We start from the raw sequence: 21,208 nt of genomic DNA on the forward strand, positions 1-21,208 counted from the left end.
TAAGTATTACTATTAAAAGTATGCATTTATATCAGTGATATAAACAAGTGTATACTCATTTCACCTTTTTTTCCTTTACAGGAGGAGCCAATGGTGATGTGTGGAGTTGTGTTCTGCAACCACTAGAGTAAGGACTTTTGTGGGCATACGATGTGCAGGTCTCATGCCCCCAGCTGCATCGTATCTGGATCCCTGAGGTACTGGGACCCGAAGGGTTGCTCCGTCTGCTCGACCTTGCTGACCAACGGCTTTGGAGAAGATATCCCTGCCACCAGAGAGGCAAGGGATACAGCAAGGGAAACCCTTCGTAGGTGGGTATGAGGGTTCCAAAAGAACTCTCCGGGACCTTACCTACCTAACGAATCTCTTAGGTGCCTTCTGTTCCCTAAGGCTCAATCCAGTGCGGTAGTGTCCCAGGAACAGGTCCAGCCTCCCTTCATTCAACTGAAGATTGACGCAGACATTAACAAGGAACTTGAAGGCATGGACATACACCAAGAACGGATGTCGAAGGTGTCTACCGACACCGAACAGGACCTACTGCAAGAAGGCCCTGAAGAAGACGTGGTTTAACCACCAACGGAGGAAGAAGGACGAAGAGAGAGGTACAAGAAGAGAAATGTCCTGGCGCTTCCAGGGGCTCTACTAAGCCACTTAAAGTATCTGACCTCCCTCACTGCTCCGAAACCAACCCCTGGAGGTATACGGAGTACATGCCCATGTTGAATAGGAAGCTTTACATCTCCGAGAAGTTGGGGGCCAAACCCCTTGAAGATCTTGAATTCTGGCCCAGGTTTTCATTGTACCCAGATTGCTATGTGAGACTGCGAGATCAACCTGCATCCCGCAAGACGGTACCTAAGGAAGTCATTGTCTTCGAACATGACAAGGCATAAGCCATCCTTACCCTGAAAGGAGCCGGATATACCAACTCCAAAGTTTCATTATTGAGCAAGAGGCACCCAACCTTCATTGCTCCTTCCTCCAGAGCCTTCCCCTTTTTGGTGAAAGCCCTTGACTGTGTCATGAAAGCAGTCGAAGAGGGCGAACCCTGCCCAATCTAGAGAAATGCAAACCATTATCTCTAGCTATGGCCACCTGCGAGGAGAAGTGGAAAGAGGTACACCTAACCTTCTCCGTCTCGAAGTTGGATCCGGAGATAGCAGGCCAGCAGTTCAATGAGAACCTTCCAAAGTTGCCAGATCATCTTTTGAGAAGGGAACAGGAGACAAAAGAGAGACTAGCCGCTTCTTTGTCTCCTCAGAACTGCTTGAAAATGTGTGCAGGCCTAACTAATGCCCTAGATATGTACATGGTCTTAGTCAAGTCCCACATGGGTACCCTTATGAAGGACTTATATGCCTTTGTCAGGTCAAGGAGGACCTGTAGAGAGTATTTGTTCACCGCAGCAACGGTGAAACACGAACCCAGAAAGCTGAACTCATCATGCATCTGGGGCAAAGACTTTTTCCCACCAGATGTGGTCCAAGAAGCCATTGCCAAAGCCGCCACGGAGAAAAGGAACCTTCTCCAAAAGTGGGGCATGTCTTCAAAGAGGAAATCTTCCTCAGACAGTGGTCCCCAGCCTAAGAACAAAAAGGCAAAAAGACCACGTAGACCTGCACAACTTCTGGCCGTGACCATGGCCACGGTGCCTCAAATGGTAGCCCAGCCGCAAACCACCTTGCAGATGGTCCCTCAGCAGCTGGTGGTTCAGTCACCTGTCTTTAACCCAGGTTTAGAGAGGCATACAACCACCTTTCGGTCCTACAAAGGTAAAGGCCCAAAAATAGGTTCCTCCGGAAACCCCTCAAGGGGTAGAGGAGGACGCGGTCACGGAAACAAGTCCTCAGGAACCTCTAAACAATGAGAGGTTCCAGGTAGGAGGCAGACTTTTCCACTTTCGGGATTGTTGGACCTTCGATCCCTGGGCTCATAGCCTAATTACGAATGGACTCGGTTGAGAATGGAACAAAATTCCACCCCCTTTTCCAGAATTCTTCCAACACTCCACCCCTTTGGAAGAATATACCTCAGAACTCTTGAACAAGAAGGTAATAAGAAAAGCGAAGTCCATCAAATTCCAGGGCAGGCTGTTCTGTGTTCCCAAGAAAGACTCAGACAAACTCAGAGTCATTCTAGACTTGTCTCCACTCAACAAGTTCATCGAGAACAACATGTTCCGGATGATTACATTGCAACACATAAGGAAACTTCTACCCAAAGGGGCGTACACAGTCTCAATAGACCTGGCAGATGCTTACTGGCACCTACCAGTCAGTTGCCCCCTCTCCTCCTACCTAGGATTCAGACTACAGAAGACAAAATTTGTCTTCACAGCCATGCCCTTTGGGCTAAACATTGACTCAAGGATATTCACAAGTGGCTGGAAAGGTGATCCAGTTCCTGGAGCACCTGAGCTTCAAGATCAATCGCAAGAAGTCAAGCCTTTCTCCAGCTCAGAAGTTTCAATGGTTAGGAATCTGTTGGAACTTACAGTCACACCACCTCTCCATTCCTTTAAAGAAGAGGAGAGAGATAGTGGGAGCTGTCAAGAGTCTAATCCAACACAAGAGGATATCAAGACACCAACAGGAAAGAGTATTGGGCTCTCTCCAGTTTGCAGCAGTGTTAGACCCGGTGCTAAAAGCACGATCAAAGGATGCGTCAGGAGTCTGGAGAAGATATGCATCAAATGCTCGAAGAGATCAACGAAGGTTGACCCCGACCCAATTGCGCACGCTATTAAGGCCGTGGTCAACAGCCAAGAGCTTAGCACAGACAATTCCCCTGCAACCACCACAACCATTAGTGGTGATACACATGGACGCCTCCCTGGAAGGATGGGGAGGCTATTAGCAAGAAAGGAAAGTGAAAGGGAATTGGTTGCACCAGTTCAAAACCTTTCACATTAACATCTTGGAGGCTATGGCAGTCTTCCTGACGTTGAAGAAACTATCCCCTTGCAGAGCAGTCCACATCAGACTGGTCCTGGACAACGAAGTGATAGTAATATGTCTAAATCGACAAGGCTTGAGATCACCTCACATCAATCACGTGATGTTAGCCATCTTCTATCTGACAAGGAAGAGAGGATGGCATTTATCAGCAGTTCACTTTCAAGGGTTCCGCAATGTGACGGTGGACGCTCTATCCAGGCGAAAGCCGATAGAGACAGAATGGTCCCTAGACGCAGACTCATTCTCCTTCATCTCGGAAAAAGTCCCAGAACTGCAGATCGACCTCTTCGCAACGAGCGACAACAAGAAACTACCCCGTTATGTAGCCTCTTATGTGGACCCCCAAGCAGAAGTGATAGACGCCATGTCTCTCGACTGGAACAGATGAAACCGGATTTACCTGTTTCCACCAACCAATCTCCTGCTAAAAGTCCTCGACAAGCTAAGATCCTTCAGAGGAACAGCTGCAGTAGTGGCCCCCAAATGGCCAAGAAGCAATTGGTTCCTGCTAGTTCTAGAATTGAAACTGAAGCTGTTTCCTCTGCCGAACCCAGTTTTATCCTAACTGGTTCAGAAGTCGATGGTTTACGCTTCATCCTTGAGAAACAACAACCTACATTTCATGATTTTCTTGCCCAAGCAGCAAAGAAAAAGTTTGGGATCTCAAAAGATAAAATCGACTTCATCGAAGAGTATAAGTCAATTTCAACTAGGAGGCAATATGATTCTTCTTGGAAGAAGTGGGTTTCCTTTGTGAAAGCAAGGAAACCAACAGAAATATCAATATATTTCTGTCTCTCTTTCTTCATTTACCTACACAATAACTGCTTGTAAGTCAGCTTTGACTAGACCTCTTCTGTACGCCTTTGAGGTGGACCTCTCAGGTGAAATCTTCAATAAGATACTAAAAGCATGCGCTAGACTCAAGCCGGCAACCCCTCCAAAGCCCATCACATGGTCGTTGGACAAAGTCTTGCACTATGCTTCGAATCTGAACAATGAGGATTGCACCCTAAAGGATCTAACACAGAAAGTTATCTTTCTGTTTGCAATAGCCTCAGGGGTTAGAGTTAGTGAAATAGTGGCCCTATCCAGGAATGAAAGCCATATTCAGTTCCTAGACACAGGAGGACTGAATCTCTTCCCTGATCCTGCCTTTCTCGCCAAGAACGAGCTGCCCACCAAAAGGTGGGGTCCTTGGAGAATCTGCCCACTGAAGGAAGATGTATCTCTATGCCCAGTAGAGTGTCTCAAGTTCTATCTTCAAAGAACTTCAGACTTCAAGAAGGGACAGCTCTTCCGAGGCGAAACCTCAGGATCGAACTTATCCGTAAGACAACTGAGAGCGAAAGTCACCTACTTTATTCGCGGAGCGGATCCTGACAGCACACCCGCAGGTCACGATCCAAGGAAAGTTGCTTCCTCGTTGAATTTCTTTCAACACATGGACTTTGAGAGGCTCCGCACATATACGGGTTGGAAATCATCCAGAGTCTTCTATAAACATTATGCGAAGCAAGTGCACGAGATAAAACACTTTGTGGTGGCGGCAGGTATTGTCATAAAACCTGTCTTCTAGTGAGTGATGACCAGTGGACTGTTTTTGGACTCAACAGTGCATTGGGTGAATAGGTATTAATACCTCTTAGTGAAAATCACTCTGGTGATTAATAGACTGTTCTATACAGGTGCAGAATCTAACCAATAACACCAGTGCTGTGTGAACATTTGAACACAGTGTTGATGCATATCCAACATCTGAATGAAACTAGACATGTTTAGCTTCACATTCATTTGAGTGACATTATATAATGAATTCATATATGTATATTCTTCTCTTACAGGTCAGAAATATATATAACCATGATGTTTATCTATGCAAGGTTAGATTTTTACTTTATGATGTATACATTTATCATTTATTTTGCTTATGAAAATAAATAGAAAAATTTATCTGCGTCTTCTTTTAGCCCTCAGTTAATGAAATAAAAGAACCGAGAGTTTTATTCTATTCCTTTAAATAGAACCTTGAATGTACAGATGTCCAAGGCATAAAAAGGTAATATCTACAAAGTTTCCCTTTCGTTCTTACGGATATACAAACTTTGAATCCTTATAGTCGAAGTCGACACTTTCCCTGCAGGGGGCAGGAAGCCCTAAGCTAGTTCCAAGCTTCATGGATATGACAAATAACGGTAATGTCATATATAAGGGTCTAGGAGACCATATAAGGAACTCATTCAAAGTAAAGGCACTTATACAAACCCACAGATATAGTACTTTCAAGTAATTCTCTGGTAAGCTTCCATCAGGATGACATGGCCAAGCCCCAAAAAATGGATTTTTCAATATTAAACTTACCCGATAATCATGTAGCTGTCAACTCCGTTGCCCGACAGAATTCTACGGGAGGGATACGCCAGCTATCACTATACTAGAAGGGGGTGTACTCACAAGCGCCACCTGTGGCCAGGTACTACAGTACTTGTTGTTGACGCCACCTCACTTTTTCCTCTGTCGTGCTTCCGGCAAGACATTCTTGGATACGCTTATGATTTTGGAGTATTGTTCACGGTTTGGTGAAGTATTTCTCTAAAATTTGCAGCTATTCGCTATACTGGAAACTTCTATATTAGCTTAGTTAGCTTTTGGAATTAATTTGATTAATTATGGTGACGAAGAGAGTATGAACTCTCTTTCACCTTTAAATGGCCGACCCTTCCCTTAGACGGAAGTGTTGGTGTCTAAGAGAGTATAGACTCTCTTTCTTAATTTTGCTTAACAAAAGTTATAGATTTATTTTATATCTCTTCGCCTTTTATAGGCCTCTTCGATTAACTTCCTTTTATTATAAAATTATTAAAATTAATTTTTATATTTGTTTATATTCGACCTTTCCTAATAGTAGGCGGTCTTTTCTTGTACCGAAGTTAATTAACATTGAGCCCGTCATTTCGGTTTTACCTGTTAACATATTATGCTATTTTAATGTTTTTGAAAGAATTTCTTTGATAGTCTCGTACTGTTTTCAAAGTTGAACTAACGTTTTGTTTTGTCTCTGCAGTTGTTGACGTTTCAGAACGTTCAACTTGCGCTCTATCGTTACGATAGAGAGAGAATTTTCACGGTGTCACGTTGCAGTAAGAGTAACCGTGTCTAGCGTTTTGTTCATTCTTTCTTAACTTAATGGTTTTAATTCTACAAAGGAACTTTTCATTTTGGGAAATATTTTCCTTTAACAATAATATGTTTTAACGATATATATGATTGGGCTCTTCTCTCAGGTTCTAAGTCAAGAGAGAGAGAGAGAGAGAGAGAGAGATAGAGACGGAGGGAGAAAGAGGAGGATAAACGTTTCGTTCAAGCGAGTAACGTTGTTATCGTTTTTGCTCTTCTCCCTAGTCTCTTTAGGGGAAGAAGGCAAACGTTTCTAGAGTTTTTCTTGTTCTCAAGCTTTATGCGGTGAGAGATTTTAAACGTAGTTTATTTGATCTAGTGTTTAGTCTCTTTCCAGCCACTGAATTATTTATCTTTCATTAGATTTTTCTGTTACATTGTAATTCTGTTTTCGCAATTACTAACTTTTGAGAAAGGATAGAATTGCGTGTTTCAGGTACAAACCACTTAAAGTTTCGAGTTCAGTGAAATAAGTGCAAACAGAAAATCAAAAGTGATAAGTGATTAGCGCAAAGTGTGTCAGTGTTGTGCGTGAGGGTACTTCTGTGCGTGCCAGTCGTCCTCCCAGTCCGGGACCTCTTGCAAGCTCCCAAGCCCAGGGGAGAAGCAATGTCGAAGGGCAAAAGGGTTCGGCAGGCCTTGATCGGCGCACAGAAGTATCCTCGGTGGTTGCGGGCGTGTCTTAAGAGACCGTCACTCCCACCCGCAGACGATTGAGCCCTTATTTTGCTCGTCTGCAGAAGAAATTTCGGGGAGAAAACGCTGGTCTCAGGTCTCAAGACCTCTTAAACGTAAAGTCCAGACCTATGCCAGACGTACGAAGTTAGAGTTCAACAACCCGGATGCAGTCATTGGGTTAGCTCTGACTCTCCTCAGTCTCAGGTGACTGCACACCTCCTAAGAGAGGTAAGGCGATGCCACAACAGACCTTATCGTCTGTTGATCCCAAGACGACTTTGCTGCAGTCCATGCAGTCGCAGCTTGGGGTCTTTATGCGTGAGTTTCAGGCTGAGAAGGTTACACCTCCTCCTGCGAACGCTCCGCCTCCCCGCAGTCCAGTCTGCCAGGCGTACGAAGTTGAGGTTCCTCAGGCTACCTTACCGCGTTCTGAGTTGCCAGTTACCAGCGTTGTGCAGCAACCTTAACCTTCCTTAAGGCAACCTCAGCAATGGGAGCAGGAGTCTTATGCCTTACTTCCTCCGCTTCCGCTTGCGGTTCCACCAGCGAGGCAACAATCTCTTGAGGTACGACAACCTCTTCCATCAATGAGGCAGCCACCTCAGCACTCGCTGCAGCGACCTAAACCCTTCTCAAGGCAAGAGTCTCAACTCCTTAGGCTAGCACCTCAGGAACCTCAACTCGCGAGACAAGAACTGCGTTCTGCGCAGCCGCTACCTCAACTCTCGCAGCTCACACCTCAGGAACCTTAACTCGTTCCTCAGGAACCTGCTACTGCGCATCCGCAACCCTTACAGCAAGCGCAACTCTTGAGACAGCAACCTCATGCTATGAGTCAGCCACCTCAACGCATGCATCTGCCATATTTTTCCTCAACTTGAGCTTCTTCCCATTCAACTTGGGAATAACAAATGACAATAATAACACCTCATTACTTTCATAACTTGCATTTGTAATCATATACATGTATGCCTACACAAACATTATGATAATGGAGGTTATTTGTATTACTTATATAAAAATATATATGTATTCCTTGCAATATATTTTTAACAAATCGCAAAATATGGCGAAAATATCTTCAGGGCGAGTTTCCCTTTCCTGAGGTGAAGTAGATTATAGTACATTTAGTGTAGCTTAATTCTACGATTATCATGCCGGCTATCAAATTCATCTACAAAACAGTCTAAATCAATTCCCTCGGCACGTGCACTTTCAATGGACGGTAATGCGATATTACTCACTCTAGCACTGGTCATGGAATTTCTGAGAAATGTTACACGCCATGCAACACGCTCTGCTTACCTTACAGCATGCTCTACATACAGCATGCTCTGCATTCAGCATGCTCTGCATACAGCATGCTCTGCATACAACATGCTCTGCATACCTTACCGCATGCTTCTCAGTCACACATCTTTGGTTGTTGCCATCTCACTAGACTCAAGCAGTTTCATAACGTTGCCTTCTAGTCTGCTGCTTTTGCACCAGTGAAACCCTCACTGAGAGAACTTAGCTTTTCTCGGATATGGTCCCTGTAGATGAGAAAGTGCTTTTCTCCCTCCTTCTGATATTCCCTTGAGGACTCTGTCATTTGGAGAGGAGTCTTTAGCTGCGTAGCCTCCTATGGACTTTTATTTAAGCATAACATGCTTCCAGGGAAGGTAATGGTTCCACTTCAGTCGCTAATCCCGTCTGTTACCACACCTGCTCCCATAGACCTTGAGCTGTGTTGCAAGACATGCAGTCCAAGCTTAGTCCTTGTTAGAGGATTTTTTGTTTACGGAGTCAGTGTGTCACTGGGAAGACGTTCAACAACCAGCAGAAGTGACTTGTTGTGACGCAGTGCGGCAACCTCAGCAACCCGATAAGGAGTTGTCTGTACGACCCAGACAGTCTAGACAGCTTCGGGGTGTCACTGTACTTCCTCGCTTCCCCATGGTTGACAGTTCACAGACTGTGCAGCAGTACCATGATCTTGTGTCCGGCTCCGTCAGACGACTGGCTTTTAAGAGCTTCCACAAGTCGTCGCTGTCTGGAGATTCTCAAATGGACTATGGATCTGACCAAGGAACTGGGCCTCCTGGTCAATTTTGAGGAGTCTCAGCTCGTCCCATCCCAGACCATTGTCTCCCTGGGTATGGATCTTCAGAGTCGAGCTTTTCGGGCTTTTCCGTCGGCCCCAAGGATCTTCCAAGCCCTAGAATGCATCCAGAGCATGCTGAGAAGGAACCGATGCTCAGTCAGGTAGTGGATGAGTCTAACAGGGACACTTTCATCGCTGGCCCTGTTCATCGTGTTAGGGAGACTCCACCTCCCCCCCCTTCAGTATCATCTAGCTGCTCACTGGATAAAGGACATGACGCTAGAGACGGTCTCAGTTCCTGTTTCCGAAGAGAGGAGGTCTTCTCTCGCGTGGTGTAAGAACAGCTTTCTTCTCAAGGAAGTCTACCTTTGGCTGTTCAGAAACCCGACCGCCGTCTCCTCTCGGACGCTTCAGACACGGGCTGGGGTGCGACTTTGGACGGACAAGAATGCTCGGGAACATGGAATCAGGAGCAAAGGACACTTCACATCAATTGCAAGGAGTTGTTGGCGGTTATTCTGGCCTTGATAAACTTCAAGTCCCTCCAGCTTAACAAAGTGGTGGAGGTGGACTCTGACAACACCACAGCCCTGGCTTACTTCTTCAAGCAGGGAGGGACTCTTTCGTGGAAGTTGTTCTAGATCGCAAGGGACCTCCTCATCTGGTCTAAAGATCGAAAGCTCACGCTGGTAACGAGGTTCATTCAGGGCGGTATGAATGTCATGGCAGATCACCTCAGCCGGAAGGGTCAGGTCATCCCCACAGAGTGGACCCTTCTCAAGAATGTTTGCAGCAGACTTTGGGCCCTGTGGGGTCAGCCAACCATAGATCTGTTCGCTACCTCGATAACCTAGAGACTCCTGTTGTATTGTTCTCCGATTCCAGACCCAGCAGCAGTTCACGTGGATGCTTTTCTGCTGGATTGGTTCCATCTCGACCTGTATGCATTCCCGCCGTTCAAGATTGTCAACAGGGTACTTCAGAAGTTCTCCTCTCGCAAAGGGACACGGCTGACGTTGGTTGGCGCCGCTCTGGCCCGCGAGAGAATGGTTCTTAGAGGTACTGCAATGGCTGGTCGACATTCCCAGGACTCTTCCTCTAGGAGTGAACCTTCTACGTCTACCTCACGTAAAGAAGGTACACCCAATCCTCCACGCTCTTCGTCTGACTGCCTTCAGACTTTCGAAAGACTCTCAAGAGCTAGGGGCTTTTCGAAGGAGGCAGCCAGAGCGATTGCCAAAGCAAGGAGAACATCCACTCTCAGAATCTATCAGTCTCAAGGGGAAGTCTTCCGTAGCTGGTACAAGACCAATGCAGTTTCCTCAACCAGTACCACTGTAACCCAGATTGCTGACTTCCTGTTATATCTAAGGAAAGTAAGATCCCTTTCAGCTCCTACGATCAAGGGTTACAGAAGTATGTTGGCAGCGGTTTTCCGCCACAGAGGCTTGGATCTTTCCACCAACAAAGATCTACAGGACCTCCCTAGGTCTTTTGAGACCTCAAAGGAACGTCGGTTGTCCACTCCAGGCTGGAATCTAGACGTGGTCCTAAGGTTCCTTATGTCATCAAGATTTGAACCTCTCCAATCAGCCTCTTTTTAGGACCTCACATTAAAAACTCTTTTCCTCGTGTGCTTGACAACAGCTAAAAGAGTAAGTGAGATCCACGCCTTCAGCAGGATCATTGTTTTCACATCTGAAACGGCTACATGTTCCTTGCAGCTCGGTTTTTGCTAAACGAGCTTCCTTCGCGTCCTTGGCCTAAGTCGTTCGAGATCCCAAGCCTGTCCAACTTGGTGGGGAATGAACTGGAGAGAGTACTTTGCCCAGTTAGAGCTCTTAGGTACTATCTAAAAAGGTCTTAACCTTTACAAGGACAATCAGAAGCCTTATAGTGTGCTATCAAGAAACCTTCTTTTCCAAGTTCTAAGAACTCAGTTTCTTACTATTCAGGCTTCTGATTAGAGAAACACATTCTCATCTGAAGGAAGAAGACCTTGCTTTGCTGAAGGTAAGGACACATGAAGTGGGAGCTGTGGCTACTTCAGTGGCCTTCAAACAGAGCCATTCTCTGCAGAGTGTTATGGATGCAACCTATTGGAGAAGCAAGTCAGTGTTCGCATCATTCTATCTCAAAGATGTCCAGTCTCTTTACGAGTACTGCTACACCCTGGGACCATTCGTAGCAACGAATGCAGTAGTAGGCGAGGGCTCAGCCACTACATTCCCATAATCCCATAACCTTTTAACCTTTCTCTTGAATACTTTTTATGGGTTGTACGGTCGGCTAAGAAGCCTTCCACATCCTTGTTGATTTGGCGGGTGGTCAATTCTTTCTTGAGAAGCGCCGAGGTTAAAGGTTGTGATGAGGTCCTTTAGTATGGGTTGCAGCCCTGTATACTTTAGCACCTTTGAGTTGATTCAGCCTTCCAAGAGGAACGCTGCGCTCAGTAAGGAAGACGATCTTATTAAAGGCAGAGTAACGGTTCAAGTCGACTTCCTTACCAGGTACTTATTATTTCATTGTTATTGTGGATAACTGATTATATGAAATACGGGATACTTAGCTATCCTTTAGTCTTGTACACTGGTTTTTCACCCACCCCCCTGGGTGTGAATCAGCTACATGATTATCGGGTAAGTTTAATATTGAAAAATTTTATTTTCATTAGTAAAATAAATTTTTGAATATACTTACCCGATAATCATGATTTAATTGACCCACCCTTCCTCCCCATAGAGAACCAGTGGACCGAGGAAAAAGTGAGGTGGCGTCAACAACAAGTACTGTAGTACCTGGCCACAGGTGGCGCTTGTGAGTACACCCCCTTCTAGTATAGTGATAGCTGGCGTATCCCTCCCGTAGAATTCTGTCGGGCAACGGAGTTGACAGCTACATGATTATCGGGTAAGTATATTCAAAAATTTATTTTACTAATGAAAATAACATTTTGAGCAAAGCGGAAAATCTATTTTTGGGTGAGATAGCCATGTCGTCCTGATGGACCCACCCTTCTTTCTTAAATAACCCCACCCGAAACTACAGTACTCTATCTGCGGCTATTCCTGCTTAAATGCAACATGGAATGATGGGCCGTAGCAGTACAGGGAGGGGGTCCACCGGGTACCTTGATAACGGCTCCCCTTTCGTTCGCCACTCTTCCCCCTCAAAGAGTTATATCTATTCGGGGTGAAGATTGCTATATGTCTTATCTAAAAATACGTCCCCTGAGATTATGTGATATCCTTAAAGCTATATTAAAGATACTCGCATCAGGAGTTAGAATTCTGAAGACCATAGGGTTGATTCTCTGGGAGTATCACTGTAGCAAATATCCCTTAGAAAGCTACCTAAAGGAACCTTCCATCAGGACGACATGGCTATCTCACCCAAAAATAGATCCGTTTTGTTCCTGACCAGGCCTTCTAAGTATTTGTTCCTGACCAGGCCTTCTAAGTATTTGTTCCTGACCAGGCCTTCTAAGTATTTGTTCCTGACCAGGCCTTTTAAGTATTTGTTCCTAACCAGGCCTTTTTTCAAGTTTGTCTTTTATTGCAGGTGCTATCTCATCTCACAGCCCCAGATGCTTCTAGTCATCATGAAGAAAGGGAAACAGCTCTTCTAGAACTACTACAGGAAGGAGGTCTCGTTCACTACGACAGAGATCATCTTTTCGAAAAGGCTTGGAAGGCTGAATTGTAAGTGGCGGTTTACCTGTTTGTAATTTTTGACAGTTTAGCAATATATATCTCGAGTTAATCCAGTCAAATCTTTCTTAAATGGATATTATTATTATTATTATTATTATTATTATTATTATTATTATTATTATTATTATTATTACTGTTGTTATTGCTAGCTAACCTACAACCCTAGTTGGAAAAGTGCGATGCTTATAAGCCCAAGGGCTCCAACAAGGAAAATAGCCCAGTAAGGGAGGAAAGGAAATAAGGAAACAGAATAGTGTGCCTGAGTGTACCCTCAAGCAAGAGAACTCTATTCCAAGACAGAGGAAGACCATAGTACAGAGGCTATAGTATTGCCCAAGACTAGAGAACAATGGTTTGATTTAGGAGTGTCCTACCAGAAGAACTGCTTGCCAAAACTGAAAAGAGTCTTTTCTACCCTTACCAGGAGGAAAGTAGTCACTGACAAATTGCATTGCAGTAGTTAAGCCCTTGAGCAAAGAAGAACTGTTTGGTAATCTCATTGTTGTCAGGTGTATTACGACGGAGGAGAATATGTAAAGTCAGGCCAGACTATTTGGTGTATGTGTAGGCAAAGAGAAAATGAGGCTATGCAGAGAGGGATCCAATACAGTATTGTCTGACCAGTCAAAAGACCTAATAACTCTCTATCGGTAGTATCTCAGTTGGTGGCTGGTGCCCTGGCCAACCTACCACCGTACCTGTAATATGAAGTAAAATGTCATTTATATGGCTTTGTACAGGTAGTGCAATAAGGAGAACTAGATAACAAAATCTTGAAGCTGTTTGTGGGAATTGAATCTCTGTTGTGGAATGATCTCTTCAATATTTTTATGTTGAACAGGCTGAAATGTCTCTTTTTATAGTTTTTTTTTATGAAAGCTAGTTTAATGTTGTTACTATTCTTGAAATATGTTAGTTTAATGGCTCCTTACTTCTTTGATAGTTTATTTATTTCCTTTTTGTCTTTTCTCAATGAGCTATATTTTTTTTGTGTTGGACCCCTTGGGCTTATAGCATCCTGCTTTTCCAACTAGGGTTGTAGCTTAGCACGTAATAATAATGATAATAATTATAATGATGATAATAGTAATTAGTTGTTTATAATTATACTACTACATATAGCTTTGCAAGTTATATATTTTTTTTTTATTTCAGTTACCGCGTCTGCGAATACGTACATGAGGTTCGAGGCGAACACGAGAAGATCATCGAGTGTTACATCCACGACAAGATGAGGAAGAACCAGGTCTTCACGTACATACGGTCCGTCCTGACGTCTCCTCAGTTTACCGATTTGCATGCCCAGAAGATCCAGCAGCAGTTTCTCAACCATATCAGGGTAAATGACTTTCACGAGTGATTTTCGGTTACTTAAGTCCCCCAGCTGCATGAGGTTTCTGTCTTTGAACTGATTTTACACCTGGCCATGTAATCTTCAGGACTGTTAACGTCCATTTTTTATTGCTTATTCAAGAATAAATCTTGCTTGCCAAGCTTGTGAATTACAAATGCTAATTTTTTTTTCTATCGGCCAGAGAATTAATTGATAATTTCTGTCCTTCGAAAACTGGAAATGTCTGTACATTGAGGGGTCGGTTGCCATATGCGGCCTCTCCAGTACCTTCTATTGTAGATATCCTCTTCCACCAAACCTCCTCTACCAAACCTCTTCTCTCCATATCATCCTTCACCTTATCTTACCATCTAATTCCCTGCTTCCCTCTCGATCTTCTCCCCCTAATAGGTTTCTCCCAATCCCTCCTGACTCCCTCCCCACTGTCCGTCCTCACCACGTGTCCACACCATCTCAGTCGTAGCACTAAACTTTTCATATTGACCTTTGATTAGAGAGGTACAACTCAAACTGTCCTGCACTTGGAAATTGAAATTTTGTATTCAGAGATATTTTATATAATTTGCTTGGAATTTAAAACATTATTTTATTTGTTAAATGTAATTTACTGCTGTAGACCATGAACAAATTATTCTTGCCTAATAGAAAAACCAGAAGTCATGAAGGAAAGTGATAGATGATCTTGCCCTCCATATAATTCCTGGGATTTATCAATCTTTTCCACAGATGTATTAATACCACCTTGATTTTAGAAATTTAATTGCATCTCATGTATATTTCTTTTTGCTATTAGGTTTTTGCATTATTTAAATTTTTATTTCACTTATATGTAAGGAGGAACGTAGAGAGGAGAGGTCCCCTTTTTTGTTTCATTTGTTTGGTGTCGGCTACTCCCCAAAATTGGGGGAAGTACCTTGGTATATGTATATACGTATAAGGAATTATTTTTTTTAAATATTTGATAATTGGTTTGTTTCTCTTATCATTGTCATGGTCTGAAGGTTTCCAGACTATTTTTTCGTCATTGTTTATATATGACAGATCTATTTTAATATTGTCACTGATCTTGGGATGTTCCATATTGTTATTCATTACTTCTTATAGCTTATATTGTTTGTTTATTCCCTTGCTTCCTTTCCTCACTTGGCTATTCATCCCTGTTGGAGCCCTTGGGCTTCTAACATCTTGCGTTTCCAACTACGGTTGTAGCTTAGTAAGTAGTAGTAGTAGTAGTAGTACAGTAGTAGTAGTAGTAGTAGTAACAACAACAGCAACAACAACAACAATTGTGATAATGATAACAATAACAACAACGACGACAATAATAATAATAAGAATAATAATAATGATAAATAATAATTAATAAATACATACATATACCAAGGCACTTCCCCCAATTTTGGGGGGTAGCCGACTTCAAACAAATGAAATAAAAAAGGGGACCTCTCCTCTCTACGTTCCTCCCAGCCTGACAAGGGACTCAGCCGAGTTCGGCTGGTACTGCTAGGGTGGCACAGCCCACCCTCCCACATTATCCACCACAGATGAAGCTTCATAATGCTGAATCCCCTACTGCTGCTACCTCCGCGGTCATCCAAGGCACCAGAGGAAGCAGCAGGGCCAACCGGAACTGCGTCACAATCGCTCGCCATTCATTCCTATTTGCAGCACGCTCTCTTGCCTCTCTCACATCTATCCTCCTATCACCCAGAGCTTTCTTCACTCCATCCATCCACCCAAACCTTGGCCTTCCTCTTGTACTTCTCCCATCAACTCTTGCATTCATCGCCTTCTTTAGCAGACAGCCATTTTCCATTCTTTCCACATGGCCAAACTGCCTCAACACATTCATATCCACTCTAGCTGCTAACTCATTTCTTACACCCGTTCTCACCCTCAAGTACTTCGTTCCTAACCCTATCTACTCGAGATATACCAGCCATACTCCTTAGACACTTCATCTCAAACACATTCAATTTCTGTCTCTCCATCACTTTCATTTCCCACAACTCCGATCCATACATCACAGTTGGTACAATCACTTTCTCATACAGAACTCTTTACATTCATGCCCAACCCTCTATTTTTTACTACTCCCTTAACTGCCCCCAACACTTTGCATCTTTCATTCACTCTCTGACGTATATCTTTAATAATTAATAGTCAATAATAATAATAATAATAATAATGATTAATATCATCATCATGTCATTCATTTCCAGTGTCTACTTGATATTGACAGCAGCAGGGTAGCCAGCCTTATCTTAACCATGCCTCAACTCACGCCCTTCCTCGACGAAGTGACGACCAAACTTCGAGGGGACAACAAGTATATGTACAGCGCTCTTCATGCTTTGTTCACTTACAGGTAAGTCGGATGTCGGTTGAGGTAAGATGCCTATAGTTCTTTATGATAATTATTATACGTACAATAGATTTTGTACCAAATATTTTATCTGTTATTTCTTTAGAATTAGATTTAAGTGTTGTTAAATTATTACCTTCGCGAACTTCGCTGTGCATGTTATGTTTTGATAGGCGTATATTTACCTCCGCCAATGAAGTTGGAAGGAGGTTATGTTTTACCCCCTGTTTGTGTGTGTTTGTGTTTGTTTGTGAATAGCTTCCTGGCCGCAATTTTAATTGTAGAGTAATAACACTTGCTGGGATTAACTGTTACAGTATGTATAAAAGTGGAAACGATTAAATTTTGGAAGGTCAAGGTCACGGTCAAGCAAAATGTCCTATTCACGTAATCAGCCATAAGTTTGGACATCGTTGTCACAGAGACTTCAAACTTGGTTCCTATTTGAGTGTATGAAAAGCCACGCCATTTAATACAGTACATGTTAAGGTCAAAAGGTAAAGGTCAAGGTTGAGCAAAAGTTTGAGAAATTAAGTGCCGCGGAGGAGGTCTGCGCTCTAATGAGTGCCACTCTAGTTATTTATTTATTTATGTTTGTGATTCGTATAACTAAAAATCTATTTGACCGAATCTCATGAAATTCAGTGGAATGATTGGCTATGATCCAAGGGTCAAAAACATTCTTTTCTTTATCATGGTCAATTTTTATCCAATTTGCGTGAAAATCTATGATAGCTAGAAATCTAAATTTTATTTGTTTAAATGTTTCTCAAAAAAAGTTAAGATTTTAAAAATGGAGAAATTCTCCGACATTAAAGAATCAATAAACAATCTTCCCATCAACACAAGAAGACACACAACCAGCTATCTAGCCCCCCTCCCCCCCTTCAAAACCCTAGCTACCAATATCCAAACATGCCCCCCAATCCCCTCCCCCCACCAACCAGGAAACCAGTTCATAAACAATTCTGTTCTGTTCATTTCTTACACCACAGGAGCGAGCGGGTTGGAGTTCCTTTGAGGATAACGGAAATTAGAGATATAGCTGACGTTGCTTTTTTTTCTTTTTTTTTCTTTTTACATTGCATGCAATTCTCTTTCTATTCTTTCAGTCCCAATTTTATCTTCCTCTCACTATCTCGGACTGGAATAACACAGGCTTGAGATAAAGACGTAGTTTTCATTCCATTATAGCGTGCGAGTGAAGATAATTTTATCATAGTTCCATTGCGCATCTTGTGATATACAAGATGATATAGGCGAATATATACGCTGTACCGATTGCCCGTTCTAGTTCTTTAATGTATGGTCTTAGAGTAGGTTGCTTAAGAAATTTCATATCGATACTGATTTTTTTGTCTTTCCCAGGGCAACGCATGCGTCCCCAGGTGGGAGAGGAATGGAAGCCAATGAAAATATCCTGACCTCTGAGCTACAGGAAGAGTACATTGACCTCATGTGTGATCTTAATCCCACCCATGTGTACACTTATCTCAAAGGCGCGGAAGGTTATCGACTAGAGGAGACTTTGGAGGTAACGAATAGTAGAATTTATTGTCAATGCTTTTAGAGGTAGAGATATCTTAGTCCTCACAACAATTCATCATCATCATCAGCCGCTGATAGTTCACTGCAGGACTAAGGCGTCAGACATATCCTTCCACTCACTTCTTTTTATGGTCTTTCCATGCCATTGTATACCCGCAAACTTATGTAGTTCGTCAGTCCATTGTCTTCGCTTCCTTCCCCTGCTTCTTTTGCAATCTCTAGGGACCCATTATGTTATTCTTAATGTCCATCTATTATTATCTGTTATTCTCATTATATGTCCTGCCTGTGTCCATTTCTTTTGTTGTTAGAGTATCCTCTACTTTAGTTTGCTCTCGTATACATGTTGGTCTTTTTTCTGTCTCTTATTTTTATTCCCATCATTATTCCTTCCATAGCCCTTTGAGTTGTAACTAGCTTATGTTCTAAGCATTTATAGACTATCATCATTCTCATCTGTTGATAGTCCACTTCAGGACAAAGGCCTCAGACATGTCCTTCTACTCGCATCTGATTACAGTGAACCCTCGTTTATCGCGGTAGATAGGTTCCAGACGCGGCCGCGATAGGTGAAAATCCGCGAAGTAGTGACACCATATTTACCTATTTATTCAACATGTATATTCAGACTTTTAAAACCTTCCCTTGTACGTAGTACTGTTAACAAACTACCCTTTAATGTACAGAACACTTAATGCATGTACTACAGTACCCTAAACTAAAACAGGCACAACTATTAAAGGCAATTTAATATCATGCGTTTCCCAAACACGCTAAAAAGCACGTTAAAAAATGGCAACCAATGTTTTGTTTACATTTATCTCTGATCATAATGAAGAAACAAATTGGAGGTAGAGCTTTGCTTATTACCCAGCCATATTTCCCATACTATTCCCTTAGAACTACATCACATCTTCCTACTTTAGATATATATATATATATATATATATATATATATATATATATATATATGTGTGTGTGTGTGTATATATATATATATATATATATATATTTATTTATTTATTTATATGTATACACATATACATACCTACATATATACATACATACATATATACATAAATACATGCATACATATATATATATATATATATATATATATATATATATATATATATATATATATATATGTTACTGTATATATATGGGTTATGGAAAAAATCCGCGAAGTGGTGAATCCGCGATGGTCGAACCGCGAAGTAGCGAGGGTTCACTGTATAGTCTCTATTGCCAGTCTATAACAGCAAATTTTCTTAGCTCGTCAATCCATTGTCTTCTCTTCCTTCCCCTGCTTCTTTTACAATCTCTAGGGACCCATTCTATTATGATTAAAGTCAATACATCATCTGTCACAACAGTTACAAGTACTGTATTTAAAAGTCGGTGCTTTCCATGTCCCGAAATGCTGACTAATCGAGCAGGTAAGCTCATTGAAAATGAAATGAACACTCATCACAATCAGGAAAGGTGACGTCTCGATGAAGCCGCTGCTACGGAGAAACCGAAGAATTGGAAACAGTTGAGTGTTACTTACCATTAACAACTTTACGGAGGCTGCGTATCTGGGCTATGAATCCGTATCCTACTTCCTATGTAATAGCTGGGCCATTTTAGCTTCTTAAAGACAAAGCCTCTTAGAATATTTCTAAAATCTGTATGCGTAACATTGGTTAGTTGCTACCATGTGGGTCACAGCAGTTTTTCAATATTAAACTTACCCGATAATCATGTAGCTGTCAACTCCGTTGCCCGACAGAATTCTATGGAGGGATACGCCAGCTATCACAATACTAGAAGGGGGTGTACTTACCAGCGCCACCTGTGGCCAGGTACTCAATCATTTGTTGTTGACACCTCCTCAAATTATTCCTCTGTCGTGCTTCCGGCTAGACGTTCTGGGATACGCTCATGGTCTTCGAGTTTATTCATGGATATTTGGTGAAGTATTCTCTTAGATTAACGGCTGTCGCATACTGGAATCCTTTTTATATTAGCTAGATAGCTTTTATATAAATACTGATTAACGGTTAATGAATTTTTGCTTGTTTTTGGATCACCCTTTGACTTACTCTTTGAAACAAGATGTCTGACGTTTCGCAAGCTCCCTCCCATAGACGATGTAGGTCTTGCAATAGGCGTATTCCGAAGGCCTCGGTAGATCCTCACACCGCTTGTTCTGACTGTAGGGACAGGCCCTGTCTATTAGAAAATCGGTGTGAGGAGTGCGCCGGACTTTCGGAATTGGATTTTGTACGTCTTTTAAAATATTCATCTAAGTTAGAGAGAACTAGAGTTAGGAGAAGTTCTTCTCACTCTTCTATGTTTTCCTCACCTCATGATCCCCTACCTATCAGTGGTAAGTGACCATAAGTCTCTGATGGCCGAGGTTAAAGAACTGAAGGTCAAGAGTGCAGTGGGTGGAAATAGTGCCAGTGCTGTGACGAGTGCTAGTGTCTGTGCAGTGCCAAGTGCTAGTGGTGCCAGTGTGGTGCGTGAGGATTTTTCTGTGCGAGCCAGTCGTCCTCCCAGTCCGGGACCTCTTGCAAGCTCCCATGCCCAGGGGAGAAGCAATGTCGAAGGGCTTAAGGGTTCGACAGGCCTTGTTAGGCGCACAGAATTATCCTCGGTGGTTGCGGGCGTGTCTTCCTTAGACCGTCACTCCCACCTGCAGACGATTGAGCCCGTCTTCTCGTCCGCTGATCTTCATGCAGGGAAGAAACGTTGGTCTCAGGTCTCGAGACCGCTTAAACGTAGAGTTCAGCCAGCGAGTGCTCAGCCAGGTTGTAGTCATTGGCTCAGCTCCGACTCGCCTCTGTCATCGGTCGACTGTACTCCGCCCAAGAGGAGTAAGGTTCTGCCTATACAGACCCCGACTGTGACTTTACCTCAGTCTGTTATCGTGTCTGCCGACCCCAAGTGGACCCTGCTTCAGTCCATGCAAGCTCAGCTTTCGGACTTGATGCGTGAGTGTCGGGCTGAGAGTGTTGCACCTCCTCCTCCGCCTACACTCCCTCCACCTGTTCTCGCTCCGCCTGTGCTCGCCCAGCCTGCACCTGCTCCGCCTGTGCTCGCCCAGCCTGCACCTGCTCCGCCTGGTTGCAGCACCATCTGCCAGGCGTACGATGTTGAGCCACTTTCGGAGTTTGCTGTTCACAGTGTTGTTCAGCCTCAGCCCTCTTTAAGGCAACCCTTGCTTTGGGATCAGGAGAGTTACACTCTTCCTCCTCCTCCCCTTGCTGCTCCACCAGTGGTGCAACTCTCGGTTGGGGTACAACAACCTCTCCCCTCCGTGAGTCTGTCTGCTCAACC

At 43.2% G+C, this 21,208-nt stretch overlaps 1 protein-coding gene across 1 annotated transcript in view; it reads left to right on the forward strand.

Moving 5' to 3' along the window:
* Positions 1–21,208, forward strand: part of Vps8 (vacuolar protein sorting 8) — a 140,397-nt gene that overhangs the window by 65,471 nt on the left and 53,718 nt on the right. The window contains exons 14-17 of the mRNA XM_068346988.1: positions 12,463–12,602; positions 13,770–13,953; positions 16,191–16,336; positions 17,702–17,867. Coding sequence (XP_068203089.1) covers positions 12,463–12,602; positions 13,770–13,953; positions 16,191–16,336; positions 17,702–17,867 — 636 coding nt within the window. The remainder of the gene's footprint in view (positions 1–12,462; positions 12,603–13,769; positions 13,954–16,190; positions 16,337–17,701; positions 17,868–21,208) is intronic.

Source organism: Palaemon carinicauda, chromosome 23, assembly GCF_036898095.1.
Source record: "Palaemon carinicauda isolate YSFRI2023 chromosome 23, ASM3689809v2, whole genome shotgun sequence".
In the NCBI taxonomy this organism is placed as follows: Eukaryota; Metazoa; Arthropoda; class Malacostraca; order Decapoda; family Palaemonidae; genus Palaemon; species Palaemon carinicauda.